This window comes from Semicossyphus pulcher, unplaced genomic scaffold (assembly GCF_022749685.1).
Source record: "Semicossyphus pulcher isolate SPU_LCO1_2020_fin unplaced genomic scaffold, fSemPul1.0.p SCAF_20, whole genome shotgun sequence".
NCBI classification, from domain to species: Eukaryota; Metazoa; Chordata; class Actinopteri; order Labriformes; family Labridae; genus Semicossyphus; species Semicossyphus pulcher.
This window is the reverse complement of record NW_027211694.1, coordinates 19,874,015-19,898,276: the sequence shown is the minus strand read 5'-3', so window position 1 is coordinate 19,898,276 and position 24,262 is coordinate 19,874,015. Positions and strand designations below refer to the sequence as shown.

Sequence of the window (24,262 nt, the reverse complement as noted above, 5' to 3'; positions counted from 1 at the left end):
CTTTTTCTGGCAGTGTTTTAAGAAACAAATACCATAATTCAAATACATTACAAACCGTATATAGTTCAGTTCGGTCAGGACAAACGTGAAGCAGTCCTTTCCCTAGATTAATTCGCTTACTAATATCTTGATAATGATTAATTTTCAAGCCTCACTCTTTTGCTACTCAGTGATCCATAATGATATTCTATTGCCTCGACTTTGTACCAATCTTAGTGTCAAGGCAGTATTAATTGTTGGTCCAAATACATGCAAAAAACATTCCACAATTAAAAGATCATTTTAGGCTCTCATATCCATAAGAATTCTTTTATCAGGGTTTTTCATTGTTTGTCCACAGACTGTGCATGCAATACATCACAGAAAGTAGAATTAACATGGCACAAGTTTAATTTCCCTAACTAGTTAAGCTGTATGTCTCAAAAATGAAACAATTGGATTTAGATATAACCTGTGTTTTATATTTGTTGTCTGTTGTACAGTGAACATTAGTAATGTCTTTGGTTTCTCCATTGTGTGTGTCTCTGTGTATGTGTGTGTCAAAAGTCGAGGTTGTAAAATGTGACCAAAGTGTTTTTCTAATGTAACAGATGTTTACTGGTGTTCATATAATTCACTCATCCTCTGTGTTTTTAACAGCATGCCTCTTGACAGAAACACGCTTCCCAAAAAGGGACTGAGGTACAACAAATCTGCAGCCAGATCCTATTCTAAACTGTTCTTATTCTTTTCACTCACAAAGATTATTAAGTATACATCTGCATGAAAATGATCATTCTCATAACAAGTGTACTGTCAATTTGGTCACTGTCATTTGCATGAAAATAATTCTGATAACAAGAGTGCTGTCAATTTGGTTGTTTGGGGGCATGGTGTGGCTCTGTCTATAGCAGTGATTACCAACTATGTTTTTGCAATTGCTTAACAACATTTGGCAAAAATTGTCAACAAAAAACAACCTGTATTTGTTTGAAAAAATGGAAATTATAATTACATTAAAATGTAGTTAAAACTATCTAGTTAGTAAGTAGGCAGAGAAATCAACAGTTTCAAAATGAATACTAAACATTATATAGCTAGCTCTTTTTTAAGCTTAAAAAAAAGTGAGTTTTTGTTGTATACTTAATCTGTAATAGTTAGCTTAAATGTGCTGTCTTAATTCTGATACTTCCGCTAGTGCACCGCCATGCCATGCCACTGTGTACTTGCTGGCATAGTGTGTGACTTTTGACAGGATTTAAATCGACATAGGCATCGAGGGCAAGAAGTTTCCAACGTAAACACTCACATTTTTTACCATCTTGGTACCTTTAATACACTGTATTTTCCCATAATTGTCAGTGTGAACGCACTTTGGCTCTAGCTAAAAGTAATGGATAAACAGCTAAAGTAGTTAGCTTAAACTTATAGTTAAAGCAGTAGGCTAGTTAGCTAAAAGATGGTTTTATTTCACTTATTGTGAATCACTTTGGACAAAAGCTTCTGCCAAATGAATGCAACGTAAAAGTAATAGTTATCAGATACCTACAACTACAGTTACAGGTAGCAACAGTTTGTTAGCTAAACATAATAGCTCAAGGACAGGCTACATAGTGTAAAGTATTGAATATATTGTTGAAATGTTCAGCTAAAAGTTATGGATACATTATTACAACCATAAAGTAAGCTTAAACGTATAGTTAAAACAGTTGAGTAGTAAGCTAAAAGTTATTTAGCTCTTTAGTCCTTCATGGTTTTATTGCACTTATTGTAAATCACTTTTGGACAAAAGTGCAATGTAAAAGTAATTGATAAAGAGTTTAAATACCTACAGCTAAAGTTAGCTACAGTTTGTTTGCTAAACATAATGACTAAAGGATAGGCTACATAGCAGCATTGACTATGTTGTTGAAACATTTAGCTAAAAGGTATGGACAAATTATTACAACCATAATGTTAGTTTAAAGTAATGGATAAACATCCAAAGTAGTTAGCTTAAAGCTTTGAAAAAAAACATTTAGCTAAAAGTTACCTTAAAGTGATGCATCAAAAGTGTTAATAAAAACACATGTTGATGTAGGATACTTGAGCTCAACCGCTTTGGGAGTAAAACTAATGAAAAGGTTGGTAACCACTGATAGACTAGCAAATGTGATTATCTCATGTAGCATTCACTCTGCAGGAGCTGTAGATTAAGACTTTTGCAGGGTGCATCATGAAATATACACAGAGTAAAAATACAAAACACATTCTCATCTGATGTACCACAGATACAAAAGTCATAATGACATATAACTCTCTGAGAAAAGAAATTCCAATGCAGTATGAATGCTACATCTGATAAAAAGGCAGGAATGTGTGTTTTTTATGTCTGCTACTCTTTGTGCATTCTCATCGGACTCTCATCTCATGCACGATGTTAGAAACTCGCCATGACAGAGCATTTCTTCCTCAGCTCCCCAAAAATGGCCTAAACCTTCTGATAACTTTCCCTCTGTTAGCTGAGGGGAAGCGGTAGAATGGATACTTTGAATTTAGCCTCGACTTGAGGGACTGAGACAGAAATACCATAACCTATTCATCACAGTGCCACGACCTCCGCAGGGAACAACCTCTCTGGCCAATTACACAGTGCTGCTGCAGATGGGTTGGACGAGGCATGCTGGTTTCAAACCATTCTTTCATTTCAATTGCATTTGGTGCTCTTTTTGGACCGAAAACTATCTGATCTTATATTATATGTTATGCCTGTTGGATGTGATGTTCAGTACAGACTACAGTGTTTTCCTTTCAGCATCTTTTTCTGACCACAAATCCTAACGGCTGTCTGTTTACATCTTGAACTCGGCAACATCTTTTTCCTACAAGAGGAGCTTAGATTTATAATTGCCCCCTTTAGTCATATAAATAAGCACATTGGTCCAGCTTAAAGGCATTTTGTAAGCACTAAATATACTAAGTCAAACCCTGACCCTTGGATATTTCAGCCTTTTCCATGTCAACTCCAGTGAGGAACCAATGCTGCTGTGTCACACCATTCAACACACTCTTAGACACCCAATCCCTGTTGCAGAGAATCGGAAAGCACAGGCATGGGGGACTGGAGCAGGGTCAGATGTGACAAGCGTAGTAATGGAGGCAATGGATGGAAGACGGCGCTGAAAAGGGATGAGTGCAAACTCAATTATCATCCTCAGAGGATTAAATATGGCCGATTGTCATGCCTGCGATAAGGGGGCCTTCTGTTGCTGAGCCACTTTGGAGCTGGGGAGAGAAGAGATGAACGGCAGTGTCAGTGTGTTTGGCAGCTAAAGCTGTGTGTGCGTGTATGACAGTGTGGTGTGGCTGCATGTTTCTGCCATCTGCTCACATGCCTCTATTATCTAACTCTGCACTCATTTCATAATTTCACAAAACTTCACTTCCTTGGACTTCCAAAAATCTTTCTTTTCTCCTTGAGTTCACTGTGCCTTCGTTGGTTTCAGGTACCCTCCCTCCTCCCGGCAGACGTCCCATGAGGAAGGGAAGGAGTGGTTGAGGTCCCATTCGACAGGGGGGCTTCAGGACACAGGCAGTCAGTCCCCGCTGTCTCCTCCTGGAGCTGCGTGCACCACCACTGGAAAATACCACTACTCCAATCTGCGTAAGTACTGTATCAGCATTTGTAGATAAGATTTGTTTTGATACTCAAACAAATAGAGCCTATACAACTTCCCGCCAGCCGTTGATTATCGATAATGCTTCTGATTTTAATAAACCAAATGGTAAATAAAAATCATTGGAGTGACATTGAAAGTTCTGCAGTCATAAAAGCATTTTTCCCATTCTGCAGTGAGCCCCACTAACATCAGCCAGTACAACCTGCCACCAGGCAGCACCAGCATGAGCCGCTCCAACAGCATCCCTGCACAGGATTCCTTTGACCTGTACGGAGAGGGTCACCCACTGGGTGGCAGCGCAACCTCCCTGGAGGATCGACCACGGGCCATCAGCCGCTCCGGCTCCTTCAGGGACAGCACTGACGAAGGTAAAACACACTCTTAGGCCATGTCTAGGTGTACACGGGTAGCTTTCAAGATGAAGCTTTTTCCTTTGAATTTTGGCCTTTGGTCCACACACAGACGCCGTTTGGGTCACTGAAAACAGATCTTTTGTAAAACCCCGGCCAGAGTGAAGACTTTTAGAAACTCCGTGCGCCATTATCTCCTTTGTGAGGCGTCGCAAATGAGGCAAAATGATGGACGTGACAAAAGCAGTGATGCTTCTAACCTTGCTAACAGGACCTTTGACATGTTCACACATATACAGTATTTACAGTTACTCCACTATATTGAGGAACAGAGATGTTTACATTGCAGTGCGGCAGGTAGTCTTCAGGCAATAGATTTTTTCAGACTTTTGACTGGCCTCGATTTTCTTTTTCTTCTTTGCATGATTGGGTTATATCGCCTACTCCCGGTCTGCCGATCCATTTGGTGCATGTCTTCCCCAACTCCCTACTCCCTACACTTCCTGTCTCTCTTCAGCTTTCCTATATAATAAAGGCAAAATGCCGAAAAAAAAAGAATAGTAGCAGTCAGTAGTTCTTTGCAAAAACCTCAGCGAGGGTTACAGCTGGCTCGTGCATCGCCAAAGTGGTTGCCATAGGTTACACATAATGATATGCATAGCGTCACCCCGTCCATTAACGGGATTGGCTCCTTAGGTTTGTGACGTCTCAAACCTGCCAATCTGAAAACGTGTTGTTCAGCCTGTCCTTGGTACACTGCAGTTTAAAAGCAGACAGGCCCAGCCATGGAAATGACTGCTGATGTTGTCCCTGATATGTCTTGCAGCACATGACAAACACCACATGGAGATGTTTACAAGGCTTTTGACTGGAGGTTTACAGTCAAGCATTTAACCTCTTTTGTCTGTCATACTTTTTATATCCACCTACAGTCCATGGCTCTTCATTGTCTCTGGTCTCCAGCACGTCTTCACTCTACTCTGCGGTAAGTAGCTGTTCAGTTTTTCATCCTTATTTAACAGACCTCTGACACAGTAGAGTGTTGTATACCTTAACCTGCTAAACCAAAGTGTAAACTCATCGTTAAGGCCGCTCCAATCACTTTTTAAATAAACCGTATATGAAGGGACTACATGTAATGTAAAAGGAGTTGATCATAATGGAAAAACTTTAGCCAAACTTTGCAGTTCCACTCATGTCTGGGGCCTTTTAGCCTCTTTCCGTTCACTATCCAACCAGTTTCTGTTGTTTTGTATGTTTTTAATGAGTCTCTGAACATCTCTTTGCTTTGCTTTATCTAAACGGCTCCCTACAAAACAATCAATTTAAAGCTGGAATATTTTTTAAATAGGATGGCACAGAGTTAAATAGAAACTCTGTGCCAACCAAAAAATTCATTTTTATCGCTGCATGCTTTTAACTTAACTTTGGCAGAAAAGACTCTGGACAAGTGTTGGCTTTTCTAATAGTGCAGACAGCACTTTAGTCTTCACGTTCAGTGAGGCAGGAGATTAGTTTTAGGCAGAGGAATCGATTACCAGCCGCCTTTGCCTGTTTCTAATTGCATTGCGGAGTTGCTGAGGAAAGGCCTGGATGAACAATGGAGATAGTTTTGTTTATAAAGTTTCCCTTAGGGTGAATTCATTCTTTTGTCTTGTGGTTGTTTTCCATCTGATTACTGAATTCTCCCTATTTGTTGACTTTTATATCATTTTCATCAGCGGTATTAAAATACTTCTCATGATGACATTTTTAAAAGAGCTAAACACACAGAGCAAATAATCTCTTGATATTTTCTTTGTGCGTGCATCTCCCTTACAGACGGAGGAGAAAGCACACTCAGAGGTAAGGATGGGTAATATTCCGTCTGTCTGCATGTCTGCTTCTCTTTGGCATCTTCCTGCTTTACATTCATACAGTTACAGACATATACACCTTGTAGCCGCTGTGGTGCTGCTGTGTTGGCTCTGAGCAGCTCTGCGGATGCGGGAGGGTGTTAGGTGCCTTGCTTGTGAGCAGCTGGGAGGAGGAAAAGTTTCCTATTTAGTTTAAATTACCGGATGTTTCCTCTGGGATACACAACCTCCATGTCATACGCATGTTTTGCTGCCCTTCAGGTGACTGCTGGCTGTTTGTCCATGTCTGTGCATCTCTACGTTTGTGTGTCTTCTTGTTGCACTGCATCTATTATCAGAGAGAGTCCGTATATGTCAATCAAAGCACAAACAGTGATATTTGTTCAGCTACACTTGGCCTATTGTGGACGACCATTTTGAAGCATAAAGTACATAAGAAACGTGATGGTGGAAAAAAGGCATCAGGTTAAGCATAAAGCAGTTTAACCCTATGTTGCATTGCTTTTTATTACCTGTATATCTTTTGCATTTATTCCATCTTGATCATAAATAACCACAAAACCTTACTGTGCTTCACATCATTTACTCTTTACAAATACTTACACTTTATATCCAGTATGTACTGCATGCTCTGCTCTTTGGCTTTCTTTCCCTCAACAATCCTGTTCAGTTTATCACTGATTCTTCTTTGATTTACAGATTTATGGTTTCATTTTCTAACTTCTGTTTCTCTGTCTTCATTTATAAGAAGTTTAAAGTTAAGCTTGGATCAAAGAGTATTGGCAAATTTGCTCTGGTGTTTGTTTTAGACCTGACAAGACAACTAATGCAGCGCAACCTGACAATCATGGATTACAGTCACTCTGTAGTGCTCAATCCATTTCTCGTACTTTGGCCTTCAAATTCTCCTCACAGTTGATGTTTTCCACTTTCACATTCTGAGGCAGATGACGAAATCTATTTAAATCAGTTAAATCTAATCTCCTAAAGTGTAAAGAAGTCATCCTGTTCTCACTCTCAATATGTCGAATACAACAGCTCGGACAGCAGAACAACAATTAGAAATCTGACCCTGTACCCCACTAGCATCATTTCTACACGCTGACCTCTACTTTATGATTTGTGCTGTTGAAGTGAGGTGACCCAGTATGAGGAGGGCAAAAGTCCACCTGGGGTGGCACTTTTATTCCATGTGAAACTAATAGTCAGTGTCGTTGAGAAGTTTTTAAATAACACTAATGTACATCTGTATCTTAACATTCTTTAGTTACAAATGGTACACATTTTAGCACTGTAACAACATACGGCTCCGGAAAAAATTTAAATGGTAAATGAAATGCACTTAGACGGCATTTTCTGGTCATCAGACCACTCAAAGCTGCTTTTACACTACATGTCACATTCACCCATTCATACACTGATGGCAATGATCTAAGTGTCATTTTCCAATGACCAACTACCACTGAGCCACAGCCGCCCCAGAGGCGACTCCAAATGTTCCTTAAATCAGCATCTCTCTCTACATGTCATGGCCAGCCCAATCCAGATCTGAACCCCATTGAAAACCTCCTGAGCCATCGAACAAAGCTGAGCTGCACCAAGAGTGGCCTAACGTCACCCAACAGCACTGTGACTGACTGGTGGAGAGCATGCCAAGATGCATGAAAGCTGGAATTAAAATCCAGGTCATCCACCAAATACTGATTCGTGAACTCTTCCTGAGTTAAAACATTAGTATTCTATTGTTTAAACATGAACTTGTATTCTTTGCGTTATTCGAGATCTGAAAAACCTTTTTTGCAACATTTGGTTTCCTTAACCAGCCGTCATTTTTTAGCAAATAAAAGACCTAAATGAGAATATTTGATTTGGAAGTAGGAGAAAACGTCGTTTACAATTTTAAAAGTAGAACCAAAGAGGAACATATTTTTGCATTGGGCTCTTATTTATGGCTGACCGCCGGGGTCAGCCTTACACATGGTTCTGTATGTGACTGACTGACTGACTGACTGACTGACTGACGGTATTTTCAGAGCCTAATAAAGTAAAAAAAAACAACAACGGCCCGGAAAACACTTAAAAATAAAAGCATTGTATACAAACAAGGGGAGTCAGAATTCCAGATCGGGCTTTTACTTTGAAAAAGCATACAGGAAGTGTTTACTCTCCATGTCTGTGGCTTTTACTACAGGAAGAGATGTTAATATTGCTGTCAGATTAATTTTTTAATCAATTTTTAAGGGAAGTAAATCAGGTATTTGCAAATACTCTTTGACCCAAGTCAGGTAAACATAACGGACATCTTTTTGCAATGCTGCTTGAAGTCTAACCATGAAGAAACCAGTGCTGTGGCCTGTGATAACCTCTTTCTCTCCAGCCACATCAGTACATGCTGTTGGATGGAGGAATGCAACATAGTGTTAATTTTTACTCTTCTCTTTTCAATCAAGGGCCAAACAGTCCAAAATTCCACGGTAATCCCCCACACTTTGTGTTCACACTTCATCCCAGTGTCTTTTCACACAGTTTTATCATGTAACTGCACAGTTTCTGCATCAAAGTTATCAACATGGGAGTTGCAAGTTCAACGCCTCTTTGATTTACAATCAGTGAGATTTTTTAAATGCTTTTAAGGCGCTTTACTATAAATTTACCCTGTACCTTCTCACCCAAACAGCAAATCAGAAAGCTGCGTCGGGAGCTGGACGCCTCTCAGGAGAAGGTGGCGACCCTGACGTCTCAGCTGGCTGCCAATGTGAGTTTGTTTACTTCAAAAAGACGGCGTCAAAACAGCCGGCTCATTTGCATGATAACCTGCTGTCAGAGAGCTTTTTATGGGAAGCGTTGCCTATCGCAGCGCTGGAAGGAATCGAAATCTTTAAGACGCCCACTAAATCCTTTCCTCTGTGTTTGAACCCAGCGTGCCTGTATTTGGGCTTTTGTGTGTTTGATTTTGTTGGTGTGTGTGTGTTTTTGTTTGCTTTTCCTTAGATGGGAAGTTGTCTTGTGTGTTTTTTGTGTGTGTGCCATACAGTGAGGATTGTCTCTTCGCTTTTGTCTCAGCTGGTGGGGTTTCAGCGAGAACAGAAGCCGCACCCAAGTTCAACCAAGCAGGGAGAATCAAATAGAGATAGACGGGCGCAGAAAGAGAACAGGGAGATGAGGATAAGTGAATCTAGACTCCAGTGCGTCATGCGTGGGTGAAACTGAGTGAGATACAGAGACCTCCAACCCCCAGACGAAGCTGTCTTTGTGCTGAGATGCAGATAGATCCACAAACTCCAGAGTGCGACTCGGCTCAGCTCCCCCCCACCCACAATGCCGAGTGCCTGATCAAGCGTGGAGGCAGACAAGGTCTTTGCCCCGGTCCAACGCTTTGATCGCAAAGTTGTGCAGAGCTAAAACTGAAAAGCTAGAAGGCAGGAAAACTTGACGAACGGAAGATAAGGACATGATTTTATTTAAGAGTTATTGAAGGACAGACAAACAGCTTTTGGTTTGTTTTGGTCATGTGATGTTATGTTCACTTCTCTATAAGGGGAACTGTGTTAATAATCCAATCACAGGTTTTGGGGTCGTGGGATGGGATTAAAAAAGAAATGAGTTAACCAGACCTCTCACCATTTTTAAATCACCCCAGACATTTTTATCTGCGTAATAAAATTCTGTGAGACGGTTTTTATATTGGTAAATCGACACATGTTGGACAACAACAAACAAAATGTCAAAAAATCTTTGTACTCTGAAGTTCTTCCTTCTCTCTGTTTCCTCCTGGCACAGATACTACAAGCAAAATGTTACTTTGAATTTATTATGATACAGTCAATTACTTTTAAAATGCTCGTTTGTCGAACGGAGGTCAGATCGATCATTCCTGGTGCATTCGAGGAAGTCGGGAAATCTGAACGCTGAATGCTTTCGTGTCAAGGGAATTTTTTCTCAAGTTGAATTTTAGATCTAGAACGGATTGCTAGTTGAACTTGCTGCAGATGTCTGTTTATAGAGATTAATAAGAAGCTAAATTATTGTCAGATAGCCGCTTACGTTCTGCCTACTTCTGCTCCTCACACGGACTGTTTTTCCTGCATACGCCGCAGCCTGCTGACATGTGATTGGTCAATATTCGCAGACTACAAGCGCACTAAAGACAGAAACCAGAACACTTGTCATCCCGGAAATCCATGTCATTCCACATGTCTATGTAGAATCTGTAAATAGAGATATGTCAGTGGACAACATGGAGGCGAGCCGATCGGCTGGTTAGCTGAGGCATAAGAAATTCGTGCTTGTAACTCACAGCTTGTAACTTGTAACTTCACGTTCATACGTGCAGATAGGAAATGTATGCGTCCGTAACTTGGACTTTGTAAAATCTTGAAATTGAAAATAATCTTTTTGACCGTTATTTGACTCCATTTTTTTTCCTATGCCTGGCCCTAATTCTTTTCTCTAGCATTCATGCAGTATCTATAAAACTCAATATTGTTATATTTAGTATAGGAGCCTCTGATGCAGCATCATTATGTACTGTATTTGATTGTAGCTGCTGTCAAAAGTTGCTGGCAGAATTGTCATCATCCTGCCACATGTGTGAGAGAGATTCTGCTGCTAGTGTAGCTCCTGTTGTGATCTTCTGTTTTTTATTCAATCCAAGATAAAAATCTCAGTAAGAGACTTTGTGTCTTGCATCTGTTGTTGACATTGACTGCCCGTTAGCGGGTCACTTTGCATCAAAACACCAGTGCTAAAGGCTACCACTCTCATGCCTGACTGTGCGGAGCCATTAGCAAACACTTGCATGCTTTACAGCTCCCACTCGAATGTTAGAGGCTTGTGATTTGAGGAAAAAAAACCAGCTCTCTCTGGCTCTGATGTACTGGAGCTGCATCACACTGTATCTACATGGCAGCATGTTGGGTTGCTGGTGCTACAAGCTCGTCTTATCCTCCCAGTGGGGAATAGAAATGTTCTCACATGTTCTCCACCCACGGTCCAAAACCAGACACCCGCTGTGACACGGCTTAATCATTTATGTTCCTGAACATATGCAGAAATACATGCATTTGTAAAGAAACCTATGCATTGGTAGACACACTTACTAATGCTCTGGCTGCTACACACATTCAGGCTGTGATGTGCAAATAGAAGATAGACCTGGCATTTTGAAAATGTCAACTTCTCAGGAAGGAGACGTCTTACTTCCTTAATGTGATATTATGTAACTCTAATTCCCCTCCCATCTATTCCTTAATACCTTAATGTTACAGTGTGTAGACTAAAGTTTGTTGTTCCTGTTGAGAAAAATACTAATATTTAATTTTAATGATTAATGTTTAATTTTTAAAGTGCCGCCAAAAGTGAATGAAACTGAGATCTTTGAGATTACAAAGCCAAAATCTTTGTCCTGCTCTCATAGAAAAAAATCTCCTGTATTAAAATCATATTTGCTCCTGCAGTATCCCGTTTGATAAAGAACACCTCACAGATGCCGTTTTCATTAACTTCATGTTTGTTATTCGTTTGATTAAATTGAAATGGAGCAGTTAGTAAAACCAACATCCTGTCAAAGGGATTTAGGGGAACAAATGCTGCTGTTGAACCACTCAGTAATTTTAGTTCCAGCCTGTAAAGGGGATACTTTATCCCGTCTGGACTGACATTAAATCGGGTTGAAGAGTTCACACAGGCACCCCTCCTCCCCTCTCCATCTACTTCCTCTTTCTACTCACCCTTCACTGTGTCACCCTGACCATGTCACATCTCCCTGTCTGCTCAGCTCTCCCTACCCCTCCCTTCTCCTGTTCCTCATTATGGCTGTATTCTTCCTTTTTTCATCCCCTCCCCTTTTCGGCTCTTATTAAAGTAGCCTTGCAGTAACTGCAGGATTAGACTGCTGTAGCCTTGATTATGCCACACCCAGTTCTCTGGTTTGGCCCATTCTCAGCTTCTACCCCAGGATCAGATTGATGGTCAGAAAAACGGGGGGTCGGTGGCTAAGCGTGGCTTCTCGGGCCGGGCCCCAGGAGCAGGACAGATGGGTCAACAATGGGACACGTTAGAGTCTGTTCAGCGCCTCCCACAGGGGGGACAGGTGGGCAGGAGTAAGCTGAGTCGCAGCTCGCAGGTGGAGTTGGAAAGAGATGTGGCGTTGGAGAGATGAGTTGGAACAGTTGGCATTTCTAAAGGTCAAGACCTTTGCTGATTCAGCCAGGGACGCAGAGTGGAGGAGGCAGCTCGGGGTGCTACTGTTTTTGTCGACTCTTTGGGGAGCTGAAATCCTCACAACGATAGAAACAGAGCTCTTGCACATACTGGAACAATGCTGTTAAATTCAGTAGAAAAAAAGTCCTCGAAAGTGATCTGATATGTGTGTTTGTGTGTGTGTGTGTGTGTGTAAAGCAGAGATTGTCTGATGTGTCTGGGCAGGCTGCCCTCCTCTCTGCGACACACCAGGCCTGACAGGTGTCTCAGGGTCTCTCGCTAAGGATGAGAGGATGAGCTGGCAGCACACACGCAGATTTTACACTCTCAGATTTGCACAAGGACACACAACCATGAACATAAGGCTGCACCAGACATCCAGACACAAACATGTATTCAAAAAACACATGCACAGATCCAGACACGCAGGTTCAGCAGAGCAGATGGCGTGATGTCGCCCAACATTCGCTATCCTTCAGCTTGTCGCCTCTGTGTCTTCAAGTGACAGATGAAGTCTTTGAGGGCAGCCCTTTTGTTATCTGTGTGCCTCTGTGATATCTACAGAGGGTTACTTGGTGGAATCAGTCCAGAAAGACGTTGTTGGAGCTTGCTCAAATGCATGATTGTTTATTCCTTTGTGAACATGCTTTCTGTGAACCTGTCCTTGAGATCTGAAAATAAAGGGCTAGATTTTTGTGTTTTTCCAGAGTTATACTTTTAAAAAGGTCGCCTCTGAAAGGGGCCATTCAGAACAGCTGCAGGTTTCTACATAGAACCTTGCTTTCACTGAAATCGACCAATCGTCATTCACCGTCTTTCACCTCGGGCTGCTTTCTTGCACGAGCTTGTAGTCAAGTCGTCGTCAAGATTTCAACTTACCGTTCCGATACCTCCTGGCGATTCTGGCTTGTACATATAAGGCCGAATAACCGATCCTAGAGCAGCCATGTTTTCTACATTTTGGAGTGACTGTTCAGTGCGGCTGCTCCCCCATGTGAGATCGCACACATCGGGGAGGGGCCACAGCAGTAACTCCAAATACTGTCAGCCAATCGTGGCTAAGGTCCAATCTCGGATCCCATCGGCTATAGTCTGAGACGATATAGCCTCTGGGGACACCGGTGAACAGACCGGGCCGTAAGCGATAAACGACTTCCTGTCAAGACCATTTTCTTGTGATTTACTTGTTATTAATGAGTCCTTATTTCAACATCATGATGCAGATTTGTAAGAAGTAAAAATTCAAGCTTTGTCAGGTCTGTCCTCAAGAGGAGAAGAAAACGTTTACAATGCTGGTTTGTTGTGCGGAGGTCGGATCGATCTGATGCATTCGAGGAAGTCTGGAAATCTGATGCTGAACGGCTTTCGCGACACAGCGTCAAGGGAATTCACCTCAAGTTAAACTTTAGCTCTAGAACAGATTGTTAGCTGTTAGCATGCAGATGTCTGTTAAAAGACATTAATAAGAAGCTAAATCATCATGAGATGAAGCTGATGGGAGCCGGGATGTCATTACGGCGGATTACGTTCCGCCTGCTTTTGTTCTCCTCATTGACTGTTTTTCCTACATATGCCGCAGCCTGCTGATACGTGATTGGTCAATATTACTCGGACTACAGGTGTAGTTCAAACGGAAACCAGAACACTTGCCTTCCCGGAAATCCACGTCCCTAAATAGAGATTAGCTAAGGTCTGACTTTTGAATGGCAGAACGGTTTGTTCGTTTCAGGAGGAAGGAGAAGCTCCGAAAAGAAATTAAATTCAAATATGTATACAATTCTTAAAACGAAACAAACTTTACCAACGTGATTCAAAAACACATTCAAATAATAGAAAGTTGATTGCATAGCTTAAAAATTTCTCTTTAAAGACTGGTGGGCAAACAAACTTGGTCATCAGTCGTCTTTGGCTGAAGCTTAAACTCACTTCAAAGCTATCGTCACCAAACAGCAGACCAACTTATTCATTCTCTGTGGGGTTTTTTTCTTCGGAACGGAGTATTTCTTTTAAAACATTCAACATGAATATTGATTTATAAAAATGCAAAAGTTCATTTGTGTTAACTGTATTTGTTTTTTGATAAAGAATATAAAACAGTCTTTTGCATTCAAAATTTGTATGCAGTTTTTACAGCTTGCTCAAGGAAAAAATAATGACAGTGACTGAAGCTGAAGGCTGAATTTATGTCTCTCATGTCTATCACCTGCAGTCTCACCTGGTGGCAGCCTTCGAGAAGAGCCTGAGCAACATGACCTGCCGCCTGCAGAGCCTCACCATGACCGCCGAACAAAAGGTACAAGAGCTTAAACCTGAATTTTAAATGTACTGTATATGAACTCCAAGGCGAGAAGGATTACAGGAAGGAGAAATGATTAGAAACAGGCAAAAGGGTTTGACATTGAAATAGCGCCGCGGAAAGTATCAATGTGGAGGTTGGAGGTTGTGGATTAAAAGATATCTTTAAGGTTCCCGGTTCATGTGAAAGGTTTTCATTTCACAGCTAAAGTTTGAGTTGTTGCCGGGATATTTTTGTAACTTTACTCCCAAATTTAACCAACTTTTTGCATTGCAAGAAGGACAAAACCTCCAGTTTTGCACGGATATGCAAGGTGTCAGCATTTTCCAAGAGCATAAGGCCCAATAAACCATCTACATGTAGAGTGTTATCTAACTATCCACCAGAATTTATCGGCTCCAGGGTCCATTTTTATCCGTTTTCTTGCAAGTCATCTTTTTTATCGACAGAAGGTATCATAAGAGAACGAAAAGCACTGAAGCACTGATCACACAGGAGCAGCAATATGTTCAAAGATCTATCCCTACCACACATTATGAATGCTTCCCTCTGTTCACACATACACACACAGAGTGCTGACGAGCCTTGGCAGCTTTTTAATCCCCCATAAATTAAAGCAGACTGGGATCTGGTGGGATGTCTTTGTTCAACAAGGCTGTCCCAACTTTTAATTAAAGCAGAAACCCTATCTGCAGCCCTCAGTGGGGTTTCGGGCATGGCAGAATAGGAGACTCCCTCTATCTGATCGTGTTGGTTCAACAGAGCTGAGCTTCCTTTATTCTGAGCAGGTGGCGCTTGGGTTGGGGCAAATCCACAGGGAGACTTCAAAATACCCTCCCTTTACTTTTTGTCTCTCATTTCTTTCCACCGAAAGCTGTGCCAAAGCCAAATTTAAGAATTTGCTTCCACTGACGAAGCTCATTTTTCAGTCCAACACATTTGGCCAGAAGAAGAACCGTTTTTTGGTGCGTCATAGTTTAAAAACTGATTTTCTCTTTCTGCAGGAGACTGAGTTGGTTGAGTTGCGGGAGACGATAGAGTCGCTGAAGACCCAGAACACAGACGCACAAACAGCCATCCAGGTGGCGCTCAATGGCCCTGACCACCTACACAAAGGTAATGAAGAAACCAGCAGGGGATGTGGGACTGAACTCAAATCATCTGATCTTGGATTTTGTTTGATGATTGGATGTATTTTTTTAGCCTGATTGGCTCCAGGGGGGGTTGAACCCTGAGTACCTGAGGTGCTGATCAGTTTCAAAAACTTTGCTTAGTCATAGAAACTATTTTTATCAGATGTGTCATCAGTTTTATTAAATTCACTTTCCAGTATCCCACCTCCACATGGCGGCTTATTCAAGCCCCACTAACCCCAGGATTGCTGAACTTTAATTTAGTTCATAAAACTTACATGAAATGAAGCTGATCCTTTTTATCTAAAGCCATTCTGGTCATGTCAGATTTTGCCACACAGGCTTCCAACCGTCTTTAGCTACTCAAACAAGATCTTTACTGGAAACGTTGCATGCATGTTACCCAGTCTAGTTTTGTTTGACAACAGCTTCCCAGTTTACTCTTCGCTCCTTTACAGCTTTATTTGAGCTGTATTAAAGGAGCAATTCACCCCTGGAAAAAAGCCACTGTCAGTCGAAGCTGGTGTTCTCTGTGATCAATAGAAGCAATAATATTTGAAATTGGCGCCATAGATATGGAGAAAGTTGAACAAACAGCTCGTGGTTTCACCCAGTCTACATTCCTACAACACCCAGCATGCATTGCGCAGGGGTGAAATACAACCGTTTTGCTGCTCAGAGCGGTACAGAATCTGAAATATGACGAGAATATACCGCTGGATCTAATACCGTCTAATCTTCAGGTCTGCAGTCTACATTTCAAACCTGAGGATTTTGAACGAGACACGACATCGGAGGCGGGCGTCCTAAATTGAGGAAGTGTCGTTTAGCGAGCTCCCTGGCCTCCACCAGATAACATGTTTTACGTAGTCCGGCAGAGGTTTTCCAGGGCCCATTGGAGAAGCGAATAGCATCCTCCAAAGGCACAGAGTGAAATTGCTACCATAAAAGCCTTAGCTCCCCATAATAGCATGATTGAGCTTGAAAATTGGTGAACTGGCCCTTTAAGTTGCTGCTGATGCAAACAGTCTTACCGCTTCTAGTACACAAAAAACGTGTTCAACTGGCAAAGCAAGGGCTTGCTTTTATTCTGAAGTAGCATGAAGTTGGATCATAATTGCAATAATGTTTGGATGACTTTATTAAAACTACATGGGTTTGTTTGGCTGCACAAAGTAGCCTTTTACCAAGTGGTGACAAGTGTTGCTGTTGTATTAATCTTCCACATCTAATACGACCAGTAACTATGGATGACTCCATTTCAACTAGGGTCATGTCTACACAAATACGATTTATTTTCAAAACGTAGCTTTCTCTGCGTCTTGGCCTTTCGTCCACACACAAATGCTTTACGTTTTAGGTATCTGAAATGGATCTGTTGTAAAAACTCTGGACACGGAGACGTGTAGGCGGGGCTCGTGACGTCAGGCTGTGCGTCTTTATTGCCTTTGTGAGGCGTCACAAATGAGGCGGCATTCCTTGCAAAATGACGGACGTAACAAAAGCAATGATGCTTCTAACCTCGCTAACAGGACTGTTTACGTGTTTGCTCATATATGTACAGTTACTCGTCCACTGAGGAACAGAGGCATCAGGGTGCACTACTTCCGGCATTAGTTTTTTTCAGACTTTTGATTGGCTGTGATTTTCTTTTTCTTCTTTGGTTTTGACTCGGCTATATCGCCGCCTGTTCATGTGGCATTCTCATGACAGTGTCTCTGTTGTGTTTTTGCGTTTACGTTTGTACAGGAATATTTTTTATAACTGTGCTTGTGTACAGGGTTTTATTTTTTAAACGAAAGAGGGAAAAACTTTTTGAAAAATACCTGTGTACGTGGAGACATAGCCTAAAACTGATAGCCATAACATCTTAGTACATGAGTCAGCATTTCAGGTGCAAAGATTTCTTTCAGCACACTAACAAAGATTCTGTCTGTCATTTTCAGACCTGCGGATTAGACGGCAGCACTCATCAGAAAGCATGTCCAGTATCAACAGCGCAGCCAGTCACTCCAGCATGGGCAGTCTGGGCAAGGACGCAGAAGACAAAAAGAAGAAGAAGAAGAGCTGGGTAGGTGGAGGAACCAAAGAGTAGGCCAGCATTGTGAAAGCTGCAAAGTCCATACAAAAGAGAAAACTGCTGAACTTATCATCTGCACAAAATGCCAAATATAAAAACATAAATCCCACAAATAAATAAATGGTTTAAATAACTCGACTTTTTCACTCTGCTACTTTTAAAGTGTATGTCAGTGAATCTTCAGGTTATGTAACCTGGTGTCAAACCTCTCCATTCAGACATCAGAAGCCTTATATTTACTCTCACAGTTAAAGAGGCAGATTTGGTGTTAAAGGCTTCTAATTCAAAACATATGAATTATTCAGCTGCGTCTAAGCTATTTCAAATATACTCAATATGCCTGCATTAAAAGATTAAATGTCTTCTTTACAAAAATGAAGGCATATTTATGGATGTATTCTATCAAGCTTATTGTGCTGTTGCAATCATTGAAAGAGCTTAATGCCCCACATTTTAAGGGAGAAGATTTTAACTGTACCTGCATAAACAAAAGCTTGCACTTAAGAGGGCTGGCTTTGGTTAAAGCAGCTCTGTATTTGATGAAAATATAGTAGTCTCAAAGTCTGCACATTTCTATCCCAAACAAGAAATATATTTGCATTGCCATGACTTGTGTTTGCATCCTTCTTCCTTCTTTCATCCTCATGGTGTTAAAGTGAGTGTTTGCACATTTGCAATCACTGCTTCTGATCAATGAACCACTTACCTTCAAGATCACGTGTTTGAATACTTTGGAGGTTGGATTCTAATGAGTCAACTACACACTATCATAGATGATCCGTTCACCTCTTGCTTCACAGCATCACAGTCTGACATCACATCCTCGTTGCCAGGTTACAGTGCTGAGATGGCGTCAGCTGCCTGGCTGAGGTGCCATCCAGCAGTAAGGGCTTACAGAGGGTCGAGCAGAGGAGTCAACAACCGTGCAATTAACGTTTGAGACGCTCTTTGCAGGTCAAACAACAGCATGCAAATTAGGTTGGAAAGAAGTAAAATGGCCACTAACGTCATGGATACTGAGGTTCAGCTTGAAATCAGGGTTACAGGTTAGAGAAGTGAAGTGCTGGATGATTTTTCGACAAGTGTGAAAGTCTGTGCAGAATAAAAACACTTTAACTTATCTCAACATTTACTGTCAATGGTCCTTTGAGGGCTCTTAAGCAATCAGTAACTAAACTAAAGTTTGGCTGTTTCTCAAAGACTTTGCAAAGTTAATAACTTTTTCTCTTTTGGGGAAAACAGGAACTTGGTTTCCTTGGTGGCTCAAGATGTACTTGTACCTGTTTTCAGGATGCAATTAGGCCACATTTACTTTATGCAACACCTAATGTCTCCTATTTCCCGATGTACTGAGGACTACGTTTTCAAATACCCACAAAAAAAGCCTCAGAATCTAAAAATACACATCCACACCAATAAGCTCTCCCCTCCCTCTGCCCGTCTCTCTGTTTTCGATGTTTTGTGCTTCACTCTGCAGTAGCAGCTCAGTGTGTCCCTGGCTGGAGAGCTGTTATTTGCTGCAGCCCCCTGAGTCAGACACATGACATATTAGAAGTTCTGTCTCAGCCAAAGTGCAGCAGAGCCAGTTTCCAGGCTCTGCTGCAATGCAAAACGCCTGCCCTTGAAATGAAATGCATGCTAAAGTTCACCGCAGAGAGTAACACCTTAGCCCGCTATGTTAAATGAGACCCCGAAAAATATTCAAGTCAGGCTCATGAATGCAAATCAATCCCTTATTTAAGCAGCAATTAATTATTCATTTGCATAAATTCTGCCTCTGTACGCACACATCGGTGGAGACACAGATAGAGTTCAACTGAGGTTGCGATGAAGTATGTGAAGAGTGAGCAGAAAAGCAGGAGATCATGCTAACAGAAGTGATGGAATAATGAAGGTAGCGTGTCCTTTAATAAGTCTGGGACTTTGTGCCGGCAAGCGTCTGATCTGCTGATGCGGCCTTAAGCTGGACACAGACTCAGGTTTGCTTCTCTGTTGTTGATATCTGAGCTCTCATCTCTCTGCAGAAGCTGGAAAAAAAAGCCCCCAGTGAAACTACAGCTCAAGTATTTTAATTCCTGCAATGACAACTCAAGCTAATTCTCTCCATAGAATTAATACAGAAGGAGATGTAGCCTCTTGATTTCAAAAGTGAAGCCAATGCTCAAGTGCTGTAAATCTGCAATCTTTCTAATGGCCAGAAGAGGCATCTCCACTGGTTGCAAAAAGCAGTCTGATTGCTTGTGTGATAAACTGACCGTACTTCCTGGTTGATTTAAAACCTCAGTAAGCATTTTCCTAATAAGTCACAATCACTAGTTTCAAGTCTTCTTCTTCACTGCATGGTGTGTGTAGCATCCCCAGCTAGAGCAATGATCAGACTCGCTTCAATCTCGGATCCCATCGGCTACAGTCTGACGACGATAAAGCCTCTGGGGACAACGGTGAACGTGCCGGGCATTTAGCCAGCGTTTAGCGATAGACAACTTCCGGTCAAGACTTCCTGTTCCACGTGCTGCATTGCATACAGAAAAAGAACCAGTTTTTCTTGTGACTTACCTCAATTAACGGATCTTATCTATGCCGAAATTTCAACATCATGATGCAGATTAGTAAAAAGTCTTAATGAAGCTTTGTCAGGTCAGTCCTCAAGAGAAGAAGAAAACTACTTTTAAATGCTCGTTTGTTGAATGGAGGTTGAATCGATCATGATGCATTCAAGGAGGTTGGGAAATCTGAACGGCGAACGGCTTTCGTGACACAGCATCGAGGGAATTTATCTCAAGTAGAATTTTAGATCTAGAAGGGATTGTTAGCTGGTGCAGATGTCTGTATAAAGAGATTAACAAGAAGCTAAATCGTCATCAGGTGACTTGGTTTGTGAACTTTTATTTTCTGTGTAACCGGGCCGTAAGTCCACAAAACACCGTAACAGCTTGTACACCTTCCAGCTGCTAAAATCGTTTGCTAAAGGATGATGAGGACGATATTGATAAATACTTCCATAGCTGCTGTCCTTCAACCAGCGTGATATTTCCAGTTTGTCAGCAGGTTAAAGTCAAGCTGAAACGGCAGGAGTATCTCGCTTCCGTATCGTGACATATTTCCGAGTGAAACAGGACATGCAGGCGGGACATATCATTGGAGGGATTTGATTTGATCGTTGAGAAGTGGGCGTAGACAGACGTTCTCCACAGCGCAGTAGCTAGCTAACTGACCGAGCGTTCTTGGTGCTCTGCGGCTAAATGTTGCAGATTGATTGGTTGAAATTGTTTGGTGCTAACTTAAGCACACGTGAAATTTAGTTTTACCGGTATGTTCATTTTGAAGACGATCGTCCCATTTGGAGTAGATTGGACAATAAAGCAGACTATGCTTTAAGGCGTAATTATCTGTGTTGACAAGTTTGTACCACAGCGACCTGTCAACAATTCATATCCACCCTCTCTTCCAACTATCATCATGTCTTACTCCAAAAAAAACAAAATGGCAATGATGAAAATGCCAAAAGGAAAACAAAAAGGTGATTATGCTGCCATCATAATCACAATGTTAGTTTTCATTTTCATCATTTACCCAACAGCAGTAAATGTATTCGCTCAGTGCAAAGTGGTAAAAGTGTTCAGTGAATCCGACACATTAGCAGAAAGTTTTGTTAGCAGGGGGTGTGTGTAGTGGAGTGTGTGTTGGTGTGGCTTAACGCTGGGTGTGTTCTGCGTCTTCAGGTGGCTGATTCCATCCCGGCTCAGGTCAGTGGCTCCCAGAGTGTTCTCTGTATGTGTGCTGTGGTTATTAATCTTCATCCTCCCTTCTTTTGCTCCCTTCCTTAAATGTTCCTCCTTTTTCCTCTATCAGAGCATCCTCCTCTTTCCCTTTTCTGGAAACGGCATGGATACAGCAACCCTCCCCTGCAGTGCCCCCCTGTTCGTCCATCCTCCTTTTTGTTCATTTTGATTGCTTGCGCAGCCCTTCTTTCCAGGGTCATTAAAAAAGCCTGGTCCCCCCCTTTCTATATCATTCATTTCCGTCTCTACTTACAGCTTGCTTTTTGCCTCCCTCTTTACCTAAACCAGACAGTGGCCATTGCTTGGAAACAGCACGGAGTGACTTCCTGATCTGGCAGGATGTGATGTCACAGGATTAATCTCTTAGGAGCTGACATGTTAGTGGTTGTAGAGGTTGTTGTTAGGTGATATTGACGTCTTCGCCTCCTTTGTATTTGTGCTGTGTGTCTTGCAGTTGCGCAGCTCCTTCAAGCAGGCGTTCAGCAAGAAGAAAACCAAATCCCAGTCGGCCCACGACGAGATGGACGAGATGACCGACTCGCTGCCGTCCTCGCCCAAACTGCAGCACGACAACCGGCAAGGCAGCCTGGTCACGCTGCGTTCCTCACCCTCCACCACAGAGTGAGTTTGTACACATACATCCTCCTTACACACAGGCATACTGTATACACAGACTATCCTCTCCACTTGTACATACTTGCATTTACAGTATTATAGCAAACAAACCATACAACATGCACACTTGTTTCTTTTCTTTTCCAAGTCTAAATTTTTTTTCACTCTTATTTTCTTCTTTGTTTTCTGTTTCTGTTAATCCTCACCTCACCTTTTTTTAACCTGTTCTCCAACCTCTCCTTTAATCCCTTTTTTTAACATCTCTCCGCCTGCTGTAGCAAGTGCGTTTGCGATAGCAAATCCTCCCCCATTTGGACGCCAAAGAAAAAGCAAAACGGTCATGTGGTCTACAAGCACAGATCTCGGTAATAGGCACCTTGTGGCATGCTCCCAGGGAGTGTGTGTGTGCACTGGGGTGTGTTGGTGTGACTTATTTCTGCATCTTAAAGACAGATGAACTCGGCATGTCGGAGGTGATGATCTCTATCGTTCTCAACTGGTCTAGTACCTCTGAAGTGTCCAAATCATAACGAGTAGCAATTAAGCAGTGATAATATTCTGCGATAATATTAAGTCCCTGCGAAAGGAACATGTGGACAACCAGCAGCCAGCATGCAGGCACTGTTCACATCCGCTGTTCCTTTTAAAGAAGGCTGACATATGTTTTAGGTCGCAGAGCATGTGGACGTGTCAGCATTTGAAGTGAACTTCATAAGTGTGAAAGATTCTTGTGTTTCTGACTGAGCTAAATAGAAATGCATCTAACTCTAGCTTTTGTAGAAGATCTCTGCCTGTTTATTAAAGAAATAACTGTATTATGATGTTCGGACTCAGCATCTCACACCGGAATATAAGACGCAGTCTGTTTTTGGGGGTATCCCAGAGGGAATAAGATTTTCTATATCTATTTATAAATAAAAATATAAAAGTTATTTTAACACTATTTTCATTTATTTTCATTTCAAACAAATTCAAAATAAACAAATTACAGCCTACCATCTGTTTTCGCCATGTCAAGAGCTACTGATGCTGTAGCTAGCAGTAGCTGGCAGCCTACGGTAGCGTTGATTGTTGTGAGTGTGGCGGCTGCAATGGCGATCTTGACAGTGCATGTCCGTGACAAAGCATTAGCAACAATCAAGTTAGTTCTCCTCGCTTAAAACACCCAGAAAAACGCAAAACAGCCCTGCGGCATATTGTAAATAGGGGACTTTGTAGCAGCTTGGACCAGGAAACAGTTTACTGCAGAGATGTGACGTCACCACTTAACAACCGGATAGCGCCATCGTCTGGGTAAAATACTGTAACACAGTAACAAACCTGCATTTTATACTGGTATATTGGTCGCTCCAGTATATAGGACACAGCCCACTTTTTAGATGGGGAAAAAAAAAAGATTAAAAGTGCGCTTATACACCGAATTTTACGGTACTTATATTACAGTTTGACCAATATGGGATCTGTTGACACTAATATCAAAATATTTATGGATTATAGATATAGGGACATTTTAAGATGGTTTAAAAATAGATCTGCTACATGTGCAGTAGACATTGTTGAGAGTATTGTGAACAATGACGTCGGAACAGAAAACATAAATGCTGAGACTGTGACACGCTCATATCGGCCTGATTTTATCGACCAAGCAGGATATCTGTCAGGTTCTACTGTACCCCCCCCCCCCCCCCCCCCATAAAGAGGTCTGCAGTATAACTGCAGCTTTTATACTATAGTTGTTGGTTGTGTTAGCAACACACACTGAACAAAATGTGGAACATGTTTTTGAATACATGTAGTAGGAGAGATTCGTTGTTCCAAATCCCTTAAGTTCCTCATTCACCTCCATGTTAAATCCTCCTGTTCAGTTTTCACCACTGATTCCAGCTTCCCTCCAAACTTGAGCTCTCTTGTTTCCTTTGAGTGTGTAACTTAAATTCCAGACTGTGAGTGAGTGTTTGGTATAACCCTCGAGGTGACCCCCTCCTCCTCCCTGTGTGTAATCCCGGTTGCAGGCTGTGCGAGTGCACTGAAGCCGAGGCTGAAATCGTCCTCCAGCTGAAGAACGAGCTGAGGGAGAAGGAGCTCAAGCTGACAGACATCCGGCTGGAGGCGCTTAGCTCCGCCCACCACCTGGACCAGATCCGAGAGGCCATGAACCGCATGCAGGTGAGATTGGCGTTAGGATTGTTTGCCACTCAGGACGCGCTCTGTCTTCAGTCATGTTTATGCGCTTCATTTGACAAATTCAAACCATACAGTCTCTTTAGATGAGACATCTTATGGAGAGAGTTAGACTTCAACTTCAATGTGT

The 24,262-nt window shown here is 41.9% G+C and overlaps 1 protein-coding gene across 2 annotated transcripts in view; it reads left to right on the top strand.

Annotated features, from left to right (window-relative positions):
- Window positions 1-24,262, top strand: part of nav3 (neuron navigator 3) — a 237,103-nt gene that overhangs the window by 195,461 nt on the left and 17,380 nt on the right. The window contains exons 9-21 of one of the 2 annotated variants that reach the window (XM_069671282.1): window positions 640-681; window positions 3,465-3,622; window positions 3,812-4,006; window positions 4,921-4,973; window positions 5,810-5,833; window positions 8,295-8,318; window positions 8,522-8,599; window positions 14,255-14,338; window positions 15,346-15,457; window positions 17,421-17,545; window positions 21,277-21,300; window positions 21,791-21,957; window positions 23,964-24,117. In XM_069671282.1, coding sequence (XP_069527383.1) covers window positions 640-681; window positions 3,465-3,622; window positions 3,812-4,006; window positions 4,921-4,973; window positions 5,810-5,833; window positions 8,295-8,318; window positions 8,522-8,599; window positions 14,255-14,338; window positions 15,346-15,457; window positions 17,421-17,545; window positions 21,277-21,300; window positions 21,791-21,957; window positions 23,964-24,117 — 1,240 coding nt within the window. The remainder of the gene's footprint in view (window positions 1-639; window positions 682-3,464; window positions 3,623-3,811; window positions 4,007-4,920; window positions 4,974-5,809; window positions 5,834-8,294; window positions 8,319-8,521; window positions 8,600-14,254; window positions 14,339-15,345; window positions 15,458-17,420; window positions 17,546-21,276; window positions 21,301-21,790; window positions 21,958-23,963; window positions 24,118-24,262) is intronic. The other variant, XM_069671283.1, reaches the window with a different exon arrangement.